The sequence below is a fragment of the Papaver somniferum genome, chromosome 1 (genome assembly GCF_003573695.1).
Source record: "Papaver somniferum cultivar HN1 chromosome 1, ASM357369v1, whole genome shotgun sequence".
Taxonomy (NCBI): Eukaryota; Viridiplantae; Streptophyta; class Magnoliopsida; order Ranunculales; family Papaveraceae; genus Papaver; species Papaver somniferum.
Window position 1 is genome coordinate 246,580,437 of NC_039358.1, and position 15,297 is coordinate 246,595,733.

Below are 15,297 nucleotides of genomic sequence, written 5' to 3' on the forward strand. Positions count from 1 at the left end.
TCAGACTAAATAGAATTTGATCAATTTTTTTTTTGTCCATAAGGTGGAGAAACTGAACCAAGAATTCTCCTTCTTCATCGTCAATCAAATATCTGTTCGCGACTCATCATTTTATTTTATCATCAATCCAATCAAAGTTCGTGTTTTTTATTTTTCTTATCAATGAATAAATCTTTTTACTTGTACGACTTAGATATCTCGTATTTTTCGAAAAAGTGATTCGATTGATGGGATTTGGTATGATATTTATGATATCGATGAGATTGATATTCAAATATTTCTTTTTAGATTGTATTGATTTGACCCCATAAGTGGGACCACCACCCCATATCAACTCGTATTTCTTCCAGAGAATCTCCTAATTTTTTCACAACTAGAAAGAGATTTTTTTATCCCGAAAGAATTGAGTTCAGATGTAGGATACCTATCTAGAAGTTTTTGCAACTCAATCATGTACGAAGAAATCATTAAAGATTTGATCTTTTCGAACTCTATCTGTAACCACTAAAGACCGGGAAAACAAAGAGAAAATGTGTACGAACGAGATATCCAGCAACAGGAAAGATTGAATAGAGGAACTCCCGATAACTTGGTGCTATAGCTGACACCTATCAATACGTTCTTATCATTTGGAGCATTTGGTGCCTAACTGAAATGCTACTAAAAACCTTCCATGTCTTTGTACACGTAAGTTATAGCTAAAGAAGAAAAAGTAATTTTATGATGCTAACGATGATAGAATGTTGGTGCTTGACAAAGCCTTATCCCATGATGCTAATGGTTACAATTATTTTAATACTGCTTGTGAGAGTCAAGTCGTGCTTCCTCAGTACCTTCCTGTAACTACAAAAAATTGTTTGTTCAATGTGTATATATTCAAACTTTTGATCGACAATGAGCTCTTTCTTTTTAATCAAAAGAAAGAACGAAAACAGAAAAGTAGGAATGGAGCATATCCAGAATCTCCAGAGAAAATAAAAGAAAGAACCAAAAACAAAAAAAAAATGAAAATTACATTGTTATTCTATTTATTATGCCACTTAACCAAAATATTATAAGTTTTTTTTTTTTTTTTTTTTTTAAATTGATAAAATAGTGATCCTGTATTATATCCAAACTCCTTCAAATATAAATTTATTAGGAAATTATCATAGCCTACGCAGTGAAAAGGAACATGAAAACCATCGGACCACTTGATGGCACTCATATGGTCCTTCCAACTGCATAAGAGTGAATCCGGAAAAAGCATAATGTTCGTGTGCCTAGGCTTTGCTATTGCACACCGCATATGATAGCCTAGGCAAAAACTAAATTTACTGAAAGGGGGTATTCCTACAAAATTAGGTATTGTGAGGAGTTACATCAATTACTTTAAGGGAGTGTTTTGAGAAATAAAATCATTTTAAAGGGGTATCATATCATACTAAGAGTAATGAGGAGTTACAATAATTTCTTTTAGGGGGCGTTTAAGACACATAGTAAATAAAAGGGGGTATCGTACAAATTTAATATTAATGAGGAGTTATAATAATTTCATTAAGGAAGCGTTTAGGAAATAAAGTTATTAAAAGGGGGTATCCTACAATATCAAGAGTAGAAGGGAGTTATTATTAATCAATCAAACAAACTTTTCATAGTCTCGTCCGTGATACTCATCATCTCTCCCCTGTAGAGTGTAAAGAGTATAGAAAAGACTCGAAAAATTGAAAGAAAGAAGAATCAGCATCATCAGAAGAAAGATATTAGTTCTCTGAAGCAAATGGTAATGAGAATTTAGCAACTGATTTGTATTAAATTTTTAATTATGATTTTCTTTCTCTGAATCTAAAATCTTATAAAATATCTGATGAAATTATTTTGAGATATTTTAGTTGAATTGAGCTAAGCTCAAATTTCAATCTGGACTCCAATAAGTTTGATTTTTGTGTTATAAAGGGATTTTCGTTAAATAATTAAATAAATTAAACAAGGGATTTAGGTAGTGAATTTGAATCATTCAATTTCAGATTATGGATTGATTTTTGTTTTCGTAGGTCCTGATGATTATAAAGGGATTATTTAGGAGGTATGAGAGATGGAATCCAGTTCATCCAACTACTGGAGCATTTTGGGGCATGGGATTAGGGATTGGATGTGGTGTTGGTTGGGGTCCTGGTTTTGGTCCTGAGGTTATTGGATATGTTGGTGCTGGCTGTGGTGTTGGGTTTAGTGTTGGTATCACTTTTGCTGGTGTTGGCATTGGTCTTCCTGCTAATTTCCTTCTCAAATCTCCGTATAAAGGTATACCATTTATCTTCTTCAATCAGTTACACTGTTAGCTTCTTGTAGTTAGTTTTTGTTTCGGCACCACCAAAAATTGCATCTGAAGACAGTGTTAATTGAAGCATGTCAAAATGGTCCTGTATCGAAAATGCTTATTCCATTGTTTCTTGTTGTTATGCTGTTTTCCAGCTCTTGCGGCAACCACGGGGCTCGTCAGATCAAATACTCTTCCTGCCATGAGGAACATGACGGTGGATGGTTGGAACCATATTCAACCACAAATATCTGGTTTCCAAAGAGACATTAGCGGAAGAATGTATGGATTCAATCATCAAGCTAGGTCTATTTTGGAATTTCTGGGCGTTCAGAAAGCATTCCTTACCTGCAAATAAAGGTACATTTCTCTTCTTCAATCATTTACACTCTTACCTTTGTAATTAGAATTAGGCGACACGAAATAAAATAGCATCAAAATGTGCGGATAGTGTCATGTGGTCACAAAAGTTCATGTAGTTAAGGGTATACTTGTTGTTGAACTTATTCATCTACATGGTCACAAAAGTTCAGAAATTTTTATTAAAGAGTGTCTTGTGATGTTGTTTTTCTGCAGCTCTTGTGGCAACACTGGGGCTTGTGAGATCAAATACTCTTCCTGCCATGAGGAATATGACAGTGGATGGTTGGAATCAAATTCAACCACAGATTTCTGGTTTTCAAAGAGACATGACCCAAAGGCTGTATGGATTGAACCATCAGGATTCCACAAGCCGAGATTTTGGTTTAACTGAGATGAGAAAGACGATGATCTGTCAAGCTAGGTCTGTCTTAGAATGTCTGGGAGCATTCTGAAAATGTTGCTTACCACCTGTTCATAAAGGTACATGTGGAATGAAAGTTAGTCTTTAGGTTATGTCAAGAATTTAATTACTCTGTCGTCTGTCACCAATTGACTCACAGTGTATCTGAAAACCCGATTGTTGTTGTAGGTTTTCTCACTACATTCAGTAATTAAACATCCAGAAACACATTCTTGTAACATTGTTATCTATGTAAATGACTCCTTGTTTTATATTTCAAGTGTCATATGAATTCATGTGGTTTGTGTTCCTAATATATGCCATCAGATTTTACCGGTGATTGTTCTATTATGAAAATTAGTGAAATGGAGATCTCAGGTAATCAAGTTTAATGTTAAAATGAGAGTTACATCTTATTTCTTTTTAGGTGTAGCTGTAACTTTTGTTTCTAGCTCTTTGTCGATCAGTGTTTTATTCTTTTGATATGCCACTAATTTACAGGTAAAGGTTGATGCCTACGAAGATTGAATAGATAGAATCTAAAATGACGAATCTATTCATCTTCCATGGGGTGAACATCAGAGCGAACGTTAGTCCAAGGTATGTTATCCTACCTTCAATCTCTCTTCAGTATGTTTTGGACCTTTAGTTTCAGTTGCTTTCACTTTCCCTTTATTATGAACAAACATGTCTTTTCATTATATTTTAGACCTTTAGTTTTAGTTGCTTTCAGTTTCTCCTTGTTATGAACAAATATGTAGACGCCTAAGTGCAAATCCTGTGGGGAGCGTTTACTACTCCCAAAACGGTATACGTTCTGTCTATTGGTGAAAAATTCACCAAAATGGTAGACATTGCGCAGTGTAGTGGATTCTTTCACTACTTCCCCTAGTGGAAGTAGTGTGGAAACCCATGCTCTAAGTACAAGAAGATCAATAAGAAAAAAGCAATTATGACATTTTAGAGTAAAGAATAATTAATCTGGTGGAAACCCTTAAGGAATATCCTGTTACACATTACAACCATCTTTCTTTTCCTTCTGATTGGAAAGAAAGAATTTTATTACACAGAAAAACAACAACAGAAACAAAAACAACATGCTATAACGAGAACTAAAACCCAAATGCGGTTGATCTTATTCCTATCCGCTCCTGGTTCCTTTGTCGTCCTGCTCTGAATTTGAGATGGTATATTAACCACACTTAAGTTTTTTACTGTAGTCAATTTTTGTTAGCCATCAGGAATCATCTCCAATTTTACGCAATTATGAACTTCCAAAGTCACAAGGCTTCTCGTGCTCCCTTCTCTATTAACTCCAGAAGTGTGTTCTTGCGATTTTGTTGTCTATTTTATGAAAAATTGCTTTATTTTCAAATTGTATGTGAAACCATGGTCTGTATTTCTTATACCAATTGCTTGATCATTAGATGGATCGAATTCAGATCAAGTCTAGCCGAATTCTTATCTCCTCTTATCGATCTTGCTACTCTGCATTAGGAAAAATTCTGTCAATCATCTTAAACTTTTTTTCTGTCAATCTGACATGAATGGAAATGTGGTCTATATAGTAGAAAATAAAAATGTGCCCTGATATTAAGGACTAACTTTTACCTCTAACACCAAAAACCAAATGCTGGAATGAAGAGAATTAAAGAAGCATAACCCTCGATGGAATATGTTTGATCTTGTGCCAATCCTCGCCGATGTTCTTTGCCATCCTTCTCCGGAGTTGTGGCATATTAGCTACTCTTAGCTCTTTTAGTGAAGTCAATTGTTGTAACCCACGAGGAATCTTCTTCATATTTTCGCAACCACGAATTTCCAGCTTTGCCAACCTTACTAGTGCCTCCTTGTTTATTTTCCATTTCTCTAAGCTCAATATAGAAACAAGTTCCAAAATTTCAAGACTGGCAAAACCTCCTTCTGAGCAAACCATTTGCATTTCAGTGTAACATTCAAAACCTAAGTGTAGAAATCTTAAGGATGGCAGCTTCTCTAATATCAGCATCGGGTCCTCTGTCATCCATGACCACTCCAACTTTAGCTTACAAAGTTGTGGCGGGAATGAAACTATATCTCTTGGCCAATCGAGGATGTGTCCCTTTAAATGTAAACTTATGAGAGAAGTGTGGTTTGAAAATTGGATGGTTGCTAGGGGTACTTCTTCATTGATTACTGGTTCATTGATAGAGGTTTTATATATCAGTGCCAACGACCGAAGGTTCGTAAGGTTGGTAGCGGCACTAGAAATGTCGCCTGAGTGCGATACCAAGCATTCTTCTATTTTTAGCTTTCTGAGAGAACTCAGCTTCTCCAACCCACCATCCTTTAACCAATCCCCAGCCCGGATGCGTAACAATTGGAGTTTTTTTAGATTATCAATTCCTAACTTATGAACAGTAGATATCACCGAATTCCTTCTATCAATTGCTGCAGGTAGTCGAATATTCTTCAGATATAAATGTCTCAATTGCTCCAAGCACCAAATTTGATCATCCAGCACTACTTCATGACCTTTGAGGTTAAGAGTTTGCAGATTGACAAGTTTACTTAAGTAACTCGTATTAATCTTTTTTAGCTTAGTTTTCCCCAAGCTCAAGTACCTCAGAAGTATGAGTTCTCCTACCTCCTTTGGTAGTGAAATAATACCAGTATAACCGTAGAATTCCAGCACCCTTAGTGATTTGAATCCCCCAAATAAATAGCTGAAGTATTTCTTTTCTGGAAGATGTACATCCCCATGACACATCAAAGAACGAATCCTAGTGTTTTGAGATTTGGATAAGTACTGCTCAGTCTGCTCATTACAACAAACAGCTACTCGGCGACTGTTGTTCTGTTTTCTATTAAATTCAGCAATGCTACCACAGGTTTGAGAAAACTCATCTTCTGTAGATTCTGAGACAGAGATTCCATGAAGTATACCATGGATATGACAAGTTTTAACTCTTCCATCACTTCTCCTTTTACCGACCTGGATCAAACTTCTACATATTAGTTCTTCCAAGTAATCCTCTGCAGTGTCTTCCAACATTTGTCCTCCACTTTTGCTTTCGATAAGTCCTTCAGCAATCCAGTACTGAAACAACTTTGTTACTTGGATCATGCTATTGCCAGGAAAAAGACTCATATAAAGAAAGCATGGTTTTAAGTGATAGGGCAAGTAATCATAACTCAATCCTAGAATTCCTGTGCATTTGTAGGAATCATTACCTTGACTCAAAAGCCAACTCGAGCGGGAATTTTCGTCAGACCATACAGAACATACATGTCGCACAGAATGTTTCTTTACTTGGAACGATAAGAGGCCTCCTAGCACCACTATCGCTAGAGGTAACCCGTGGCACCTTTTCACCATCTGTTTCCCAAGCTGCACCAAATTATCTGATAAATCATACTCCTTGTGTAAATAGCTTTGTAGAAAGAGCTCCCAACTCTCACTTTCATCATTTATTGCGGACAACTCATGGATATTGTTGGTGTTAGTTGAAGATTTTTCAGCATCCAGAGCTACAAGTTTATGGCGAGTCGTAAGTAACACTCTGCTCCCATTGTTTGCATCCGGGAAAGAATCTCTTAACTTTATCCAAGCATTTGTATCCCATATGTCATCTAACACTATCAAGTACTTCTGTTTCTCCAAATGTGCACGGACCTTCTCACTCGTCACCTCCTCATCAGAGTCGTCGGACCCACAACTTTTCATAATGCTCTTTAAGAGATCTGGCAAACTATATACTTCTGATATATAAACAAATGCCCGACATTTGAATTGTTCCACAACATTTCTATCATTAAAAATTTTCTGGGACAAAGTAGTCTTACCTACACCACCCATGCCTATGATCGAAATTATGCGTAGTTTCTTATCATTATCACCTTCATCTCCTATCAATAATGACTGAATGACTTGTCTCGCGCTACCCTCATACATTTGGACGGGTTCTTGCTGACGACGTATTTCATTGAAGATTGCAGATCTTCTTTCCTTTATCTGTTGTTGCAACGACAAAGATGAGTCACGATTTGCTGCTTCAGTCCCATCAAATTTAGTTTTATGCTTTTCCATGGATTTTAGTTTCTCTACCCTGGCATTGATCTTTTTAATTCGATTTCCTAGTCCGTGCCGAAATGGTATGTTAATGATATTGAGAGCTTTAGAGTCCTTTTGATGCCGTTTGTGATTGACGATCTTGAGCATGAATTCATCAATGACATCCTCAGCGTCAAAGATTATATCTCGCATTTGCTTGGCAAAAAGCTTTAACATTTCATCTGACTTATGATTCTCATCTGCGTCTTTGACATATAAATGCATCCATTTGAGTTCATCCTCAAGTTGATTTATCTGCTCTTTAACTCCTTTCAGAAAAGCAGTCTCCGCGAGTAGCAGTTTTGTTATCGTTTCCAGCAAAACTTGAACAGCGCCGTCAGCCATCTCCCTCTCCTGTTCGAAGCAAACGATTTGGTAATATTGACGATCTTCGTCCTGTTTTGTTTGGCGCTGTGTTTCCTTTGTGTGTTAAATCGAAGGGGGAAAAGAAAGAATAAAAAGGAAAAAGATGAAGCTGAGGCTGTTGGACCACTAGTAGTTGCCCTCTTGTAACTGTTGAACCACTTGTAGTTGTCCTCTTGTTACCCGAAATGTGTGGATGTGAGGCATCTCTTCCCTTACCATAGTTAGGCCCCAACTGAAGAAGACTTAACATACTGACATATTAGACAGACAACTGCACCTGCACTGCACCTTTAATAATTGAAGTTTTTGGGTACGCAACAGCCCTCAGCCATTTATCAACCTCATCCGTTAATTTTTGAGCCCACTGGGTTAAATCTCTCTGTAATTTCGATCACGATTAACTTAACCTTATTCAACTTCGATTAACTTAATCTCTCCGTACTCTGTACTGCACCTGCACCTTTAATTTCACAATTAATTTTAATTTTTCAATTTTGTACCAAAATTTCAGTAACTAATTTCGAAAGTCTCCAGAATTATCAGTTTATGTCTGAAATTACTAATTGAGTTCTCTTTCTTCTAAAAAAATCAAATACAGATACCTCCCACAATTCTACTTACACATCCCTATAAACACTGATCTTAGATATATTATTTGTGACCCTCCTGCTGAATTAACCTATTCGAGTAGATTTCATTTTTATCTTCATAATTTTGTTTGATATCCTCTGATAGGGAAATGGAAGGGATCTTTGTTAGTGGTACATCAGAATTGGAAGGGATCTTTGTTAGTGGTACATCAGAATTATTGAAAAGGTTGGTTTATGTTGTTGACGAAGAGTTGGATTGGGATTCTTATCATAGCTGGTATGCTCTGGATATCAGTGATCATCTGGAAAGTCTTAGAAGAACCTTGGAAACAATTGAGGATGTAACCTTTGATGCCGAGAGGAAGCAGATGAGCGATGCTGTTGTGAAACTCTGGTTAATAAAGCTCAAGGAAATTGCTTATGATGCTGATGATATTCTGGATACCTTGTTCTATGATGCGGTCTTGCGATCAAGGAACATTAAGGTACCCCTCTTCTTTTCATTACATGACCCAATAGACATCTTGCTTCCGGATATCATTAAAAATTTTGATCGAGTTTCAAGTGAGATGTTCAACATTTATCGGAGAATTCGTATTAGTAACCCTCCTTCTCAAAGTAGTCAGAAACAGAAGAGACTGACTTCAGCTTCTGATGTAGATTATCTGCTACAACCGAAGAAATATTTGAAATTGAGGTATGACAATTTACCCTCCCATTTGAAACAATGTTTCTCATACTTTTCTTTGTTTCCTAAAGATTGGAAATTTGATAGAGAGACCTTGATTCAAATGTGGATGGCTGAAGGTTTCCTTGATCAGCCATCTAATAGAGGAAATCAGAACTCTCTTGAAGACATTGGTAATGACTATTTCAGTAGTTTGTTGTCATGTTCATTATTTGAAAACGTAGAATATGACGAGCTAGGTGACATTATCACATTCAAAATGCATAATTATGTACATGATTTTGCACTAAGTGTTGTTGGCCGTCACGAAGTCATAGTTTTGAATGAAAGTGAATATGAAAAAAGTGATCGATCTGAAATCCTTCGACTACAGTTAGTTTTAGATGAAGGCAGGCTAGAAAGTTCAAGAGCTATATTACTTCGTGGGATAAAGTTGAGGACAATCTTTTGTGGCTGCAATTTAGGTTGGACGTTGGAAATGAATAGCCCGAAGCTACGTGTGATACATTTGGCTGGTGTATGTAAGTTTACAATTCCAGATGATTACCGTAACCATTTGAGGTACCTTCACCTCACAGATTGTGGAATTAGAAAAACAGACGTTAGTAAACTTTACCTTCTTCAGACTCTGAACCTTTTTAAATGCAGAAACGTTAACTCGTTTCTCCGAAAAATTGGATCTTTGCAATTCTTAAGGCATCTTAGTATCTCTGGTTCAAGTGTTGAAGTGCTACCTAAATCTATTGTTAAGCTCCGTAATTTGCAGAGTTTAGATATATCACATTTACCAATCTCAGAATTACCTGATTCCATCAATGATATTTGTAGTTTAAGGAGGTTGAAATTCCATAATTGCCATAATTTAAAAGCACTACCTAGTAACTTGGGATCTTTGACGCAGTTAAGGTCATTAGATTTGGAAGGTACTGGAATAACAGAGTTACCAGATTCAGTCTCTCAGATCTGTAATTTAAAGAGGTTAAACTTCAGGTACTGCAAAAATTTAAAAGCACTGCCCAGCAACTTAGGAGCTTTGACACAATTAAGGTCACTAAATTTGGAAGGTAGTGGAATAACAGAATTACCTGATTCAATCTGTCGCATCTACAATTTAGAGAGGTTGGAATTCAGTAACTGCAGTGAATTAAAAGCATTACCCCATGATATCGGAGCCTTGACACAATTAAGGTCACTAAATTTGGAAGGCACTGGAATAATAGAATTGCCTGAGTCTTTGACAAGCAACCTCTGGAAATTCGAGTCTGTGAACATTAATCGCCTGGAAGTATTAATGCCTTTCCTGGTAAGGAAAATTGGCGGTGTCGAACACTTAGCGGGCCTAATCTCCCTTCGTGTGTTAGAAATAAGATATTTAGACTATGTGAAAGGTCTTGAGGATGCCGGGAAGGCAGATTTAGGAAACAAGAAAAAACTTAGAGAATTGAGTCTAAAATGGGAAGAAGAAGGAGTTAATTCAGTTGAAGTGTTGGAAGATCTAAGGCCACATCCTAACTTGGAAAAATTGGTGATAGAAAATTTTGGGGGTGTAAAGCTTCCAAAGTGGATGGGTTCATCGTCTATTTATTGCTTCCTGAACTTAGTTGAGTTATATTTATCAAATTGCAACAGATGTGAGAAGCTTCCTGCAATGGGTATGCTCCCATGCCTCAGAGTTCTTTGGATATATGGAATGATGTCGATGAAGTGTTTGGGTCAAGAGTTTTATTACCAGGAAGAAGAAGAAGAAGAAGAAAGCACTACTGGTTCTTCAGAAGCTACAACAATAACTATATCATTTCCTTCATTAACTAGGTTGGAGCTCGGGGATATGGATAATTTAGAAGAATGGGTTGCTCCTAAACCACCTTATTATATTTGCTTCCCTGTCCTTGAGACTCTATCAATCATTGGCTGCTGTGAATTGACATCAATACCAGATTTTCAATTATGTACTTCTCTGCGAGAATTAACCATAGAAGACTGCGACAAGTTGAATGAGGAGTCTATATCCTATGATTTTATTCAAAAAGAAGAGCAGGGTGCTGATTCTTCTGAAGTATACCTATCACCAAATTCAATTACTATCGACAGGTCAGTGTGTTACTTTTTAAATTTGAATTTTTCTAACTTCGCATTTTTTTGATAAATTTCTGAACGACAATTTTATTCTGGAACAAAACAGATACTTGGTTAAGGAAATCACCTCTGGAACACCTGAGCACAGGTTCTTAATTTCTTCTTGATCCCTCTTCTTTATATTTATCTATGGATTGTTTGGTATTTAGGTCCCAAAACTGTGACCAGTAGAGTTTAAAGGTATGCAAAAATGACCCTTTGTGGACCTTTTGGCTCTTTTGGTCACTTCTTTGGGACCTAAACACCAAGATAAACCTTTATTTATCTAGTGTGTTTTCTTTTTAAAATTTATTTCGTGTTACCAACCGATAATTGCAGCGGAATTCAAGATATAGCGGCACTAGAGACGGAAAAGTCTTTATGTATTAGAAATCTCGAGAATGTGAGAGGTGGAAAGGAAGATGCAGAAAGAGCAAAGTTGAAGGACAAGCAACACCTTGAGGATTTGTATCTATCTTGGAATTCTTCTTCTTCTAATGAAAATGGTGATGATGAGTATATTGATAGGAGTCTCAATGATGGAATGGTGTTGGAAGGTCTCTTACCTCACCCTAATTTAAAGATATTGACAATATCTGGTTTCAGAGGTTTAAAGCTTCCAAATTGGATGGGGTTGTCTAATTTTCTTCCACATCTGGTGGAGTTATATTTTTACGAGTGCAATAGTTGCGAGCAGCTTCCCTCGCTGGGTATGCTCCCTTGTCTTAGAATTCTTCAGCTAGAGCGTATGAGTTTAGTGCAGTCTCTGACGGAAGAGTTTTATTATCAGCAACAGGAAAGTAGCGCCAGCAGCAACGTACAAATAAGAGAAGAAGAAGTTGATATTGAGAAAAAGTCTACAACATCATCTTCATCATTATCATCATCTGGAGTATCCGTGTTCCCTTCGTTAGTTCAGTTGAGTCTTATAGATATGTCAATTTTAAAAGAATGGGCTGCTCCACATCTCTATTTTATATCCTTCCCATCCCTTGAAAGGTTGATTGTCAGTGGCTGTTTAAGGTTGAAATCCATACCATTTACTTCATGTTGTTCTCTTAAGAGCTTGGTGTTACGTAATACCAATGACGAGGCGGTGAACTTAATCTTAGCTAGTACAGGAGGGGAACGTACCTCCCTCGCATCCGTGTCTACACAGTATTCTCCGCAGCTTGAATTTTTCCCAGTGGTGTTACTCCCAAATACTACTCGCATTCAATCTTTAGAAATTGCGCACTGCTCCAACTTTCAAGGTTTTCGTATTCGAGACAACGAGGAATTCCAGGCAGAAGTATTTTCAGACACTGGTTTCAACACCAGCATCAACTCTCTCTGCTCATTGAAGTTATTTGACTGTCCTGCTTTGACATCTTTACCAGATTTACGAGAATGGACTTCTCTCACTGAACTATGGATTGAGGATTGTGATAAACTGAAAGATTCTTTTTCTTATGATTTGGCATCCCTCCCCAGTCTACGAGCACTGTATGTTGATAGCACCATCAATCTGCCTCAGAAGTAGGGAGGAGAGGATCAGCATCAAACTATCAAATTTGCTCCAACAGGTATCTTTCTCTCCCTCTCATTAATTTGGCATTTTTTATTTAGTTTACTCCTTTTATAACTTATCACTGCTCAATGCAATCTATACATGCACCTTATTAGCTTTCGTGTTTTATAATCGACTTTCTTTTTTTTTCTGCAGGGATGCCAAATTCCAGGGTTGATAAGTAAGCACAGCCAGGTGAAGGTAAAAACATGGTTTAAAATAGGATTTTGGTTAACATTTGACACTTGTTTCTTAACTGTATGTTCAACACTATCATGTTTTAACAGGTTGTTGAATGAATCACGTCAAACTTGTATAAATCAACTTGATCATTTCAACTATTAACTCTGTAAATCATATATATCAACTTGATTCATTAAGACGTGTTTAGCTTAATTAGACAGTAGAGACGACTATCTTGTTTCCAGTCCAGTACGTATCATTTTTTTAAGAATTCACAACATTAATCGGGGAGTTGACACTCTGACAGACATCCATATCTCTGCCTCTTTGTTTTTTGATTATAAAAAATTACTATGCATGATTATTCTAATTCAACCTAAAAATCTAATTATAAAATAAAAATGGGTCTCCAATGATGATAATTTCAGCGAAAAAAACCGTGTATAAAAATAACGGCAAAACCACTCGTCACATATTTTTAATGGGCTCCAGAAAACATAATGACATGCTTTCAGAATTCAAATTTAATCGAAATCAGCATAAGTACGGTATGTCGGTGACAATAAAAATTTAAATAAAACCTCTGATAGCGGTAGTAATTTGCTTCTATCTTCATTCTTCCATTTAGGTGACATCTTGGAGTTTTTCACCCTTATTATTTTCCATTTAGAATCTTGATAGAAAGAATCTAAATTAGTAATTGATACTCCCAACTTTAAAAAAAATAAAAATAAATAAACCCTAGTTATCCATTCCATGAAATTATGTGATTTCTTTGCAAAAATACAATACTAACACGTACTATTTTGGTACAGAAAAACGTAAACTTGTTTTACAAGGAACCCAAGGGAGTGCATTTTTGGGGCCAGGCGCCGTAGACTACACAATGACAGACAGTCGCTGGCTATTGTACATTTCTAGCCCAATTATTCTCTTATCTTACAATCTTGCCGCTCTCTATAGGAAAAATTCTGTCAATCTCACATGAACTAAAATTTGCTCGAGAACGAAATCAAATTTCCAAAGGACTAAAGAAGATTAATGTGCAGACGCAGAGTAGAGAATGGACTGTCACTACGACTCCTTTGTTTTCCTTTATATCGAAAGAGAAAGAATTTCACCCAAAATCTTGCGGCTTATAGTTCTTTAAGGCCTCTCCACTCATTGCTAATTGGTTTTGAGTTGGATGTCCGTATTCTAACATGGTGTCGGAGCAAAACCTTTTTTTAGAAAGAGCTCCCAGCTCCCCAATTCATTTACTACAGCCAGCTTGTGGATGTTGGTGTTACATGAAAAACTAGCGTGCATAGCTACACTGTTATGCCGTGTGGTAAGCAACACTCTGCTTCCATTTTTATCATCTGGAAAATAGTTTTTCAAGAATTCCCAAACTTTTGTATCCCATACGTCATCTAACACTATCAAGTACTTCTTCCCACTCAAATGTGCACCGAGCTTCTCATTCGACAACTCCCCTCTCATAGGTATTGAAGGAAAGCATTTAATGATGATGTTTAAAGGTTCTTGCGGCCTATATGATTTGGATATATAAACAAACGCACGGCAACCGAATTCATGCATGAGGTTGTAAATTTTCTTAGACAATGTAGTTGGTACCTACTCCATGTTGGAAAAACGATTAATAAAATATTTTTTAAAATTTTTAACTTAATGTTTTTTTTGTGAATGAAAAACTTATTAGTCCCACATAGTGGAGTTTTCACTCTTTAGTTGTTTTAAGAGAGTATATAAGATTTTTAGTCCACATCGGGGAGTAGCTCTTCTTAAGTTGTATTTTGTCAATTATATACACAAATTCACTTCTTTTGTAAAAGAATGAAAAAAAGGGGTTGCTCTATATTTTAGAGGGACCCCTAAGGGAAAACATGGGAAATGGGTTTCTTTATATTTTAGAGACCCCCAAGGGGATTCTCTATATTTTAGAGACCCCCAAGGGAAAATATTTTGTATTGCTTTAGCATTCGCAATTTTCCTTAATGTTTTTTCGGAGTTGCCAAGCTCAAGTTGAGCATCTACTACATATGCTAGTAGTAGGTGCATTAGGGTGTTTTATCCTGGAGATATCCGTCCTGTGAAGGTTATATCATCACTCTTGAGTGTAGCCGGGCGCTAATGTTTTAAGGACAGCGTGTTGAACACGCGACTCACTATGTTTTCCAAGGTTTTGCCCTGTTGATGTTGCGGAGATACGGGGGCTTGTTCGCTTCGTCAAAGCAATCACATCCACTATAAATGAGCTAAGTATCAATAACTTTTGCTTATTTGATTTTTCTTTGTTTTTGATTATTGCACCCAACAATCTTAAGACATTAATTTATTTGTAATAATGGAAAATGGTTGGTTTTGTGAATCATGGATGTTAATTGTGGAGTAAAAAACAAAAACGATTTTTTGGTCAGCTGTAGGGTTTCCAGTATATCTCTTAACCTAGAAGGAATTTCGGAGTTCCCTTTTGACCAAATGTAGTATACATCCTCACTACACCAAAATCAGGATTATGTCACAGGGCATTTCTGTTACTGATTAAATTTGTAACAAATATACGCCGTTGGAGAAACGCTGTGATAATAATTGTTGTTGTTCTTTGTAACAGTTTTGACTGTGACAATATTTGATTACAGTCACAATTATAA

General features: G+C 36.5%; 3 protein-coding genes across 5 annotated transcripts; 2 read left to right on the top strand and 1 right to left on the bottom strand.

Annotated features, from left to right (window-relative positions):
• The first annotated feature begins 1,645 nt into the window (after window positions 1–1,645).
• Window positions 1,646–3,333, top strand: LOC113323984 (cadmium-induced protein AS8-like). The gene is made up of 4 exons (XM_026572332.1): window positions 1,646–1,762; window positions 2,034–2,280; window positions 2,452–2,656; window positions 2,873–3,333. The coding sequence occupies exons 1-3, from the start codon at window positions 1,760–1,762 to the stop codon at window positions 2,652–2,654; spliced, it is 453 nt and encodes a 150-aa protein (XP_026428117.1). The 5' UTR covers window positions 1,646–1,759; the 3' UTR covers window positions 2,655–2,656; window positions 2,873–3,333.
• Window positions 3,007–12,840, top strand: LOC113323962. 2 transcript variants are annotated; one of them, XM_026572315.1, is made up of 7 exons: window positions 3,007–3,139; window positions 3,561–3,659; window positions 7,429–7,527; window positions 8,254–10,887; window positions 10,979–11,020; window positions 11,251–12,476; window positions 12,617–12,840. In XM_026572315.1, the coding sequence occupies exons 4-6, from the start codon at window positions 8,258–8,260 to the stop codon at window positions 12,431–12,433; spliced, it is 3,855 nt and encodes a 1,284-aa protein (XP_026428100.1). In that variant the 5' UTR covers window positions 3,007–3,139; window positions 3,561–3,659; window positions 7,429–7,527; window positions 8,254–8,257; the 3' UTR covers window positions 12,434–12,476; window positions 12,617–12,840. The 2 variants fall into 2 exon arrangements, with proteins under 2 accessions (XP_026428100.1, XP_026428094.1); XM_026572309.1 differs by lacking the exons at window positions 3,007–3,139; window positions 3,561–3,659; window positions 7,429–7,527 and having other exon boundaries at window positions 7,828–10,887.
• Window positions 4,018–7,562, bottom strand: LOC113323975 (putative disease resistance protein At1g50180). Of its 2 annotated transcripts, none has more exons than XM_026572325.1 (2): window positions 4,671–7,562; window positions 4,018–4,542 (listed from the first exon to the last, which is right to left on the bottom strand). In XM_026572325.1, the coding sequence occupies exon 1, from the start codon at window positions 7,495–7,497 to the stop codon at window positions 4,708–4,710; it is 2,790 nt and encodes a 929-aa protein (XP_026428110.1). In that variant the 5' UTR covers window positions 7,498–7,562; the 3' UTR covers window positions 4,018–4,542; window positions 4,671–4,707. The 2 variants fall into 2 exon arrangements, with proteins under 2 accessions (XP_026428110.1, XP_026428107.1); XM_026572322.1 differs by having other exon boundaries at window positions 4,018–4,547.
• Window positions 12,841–15,297: the final 2,457 nt, after the last annotated feature.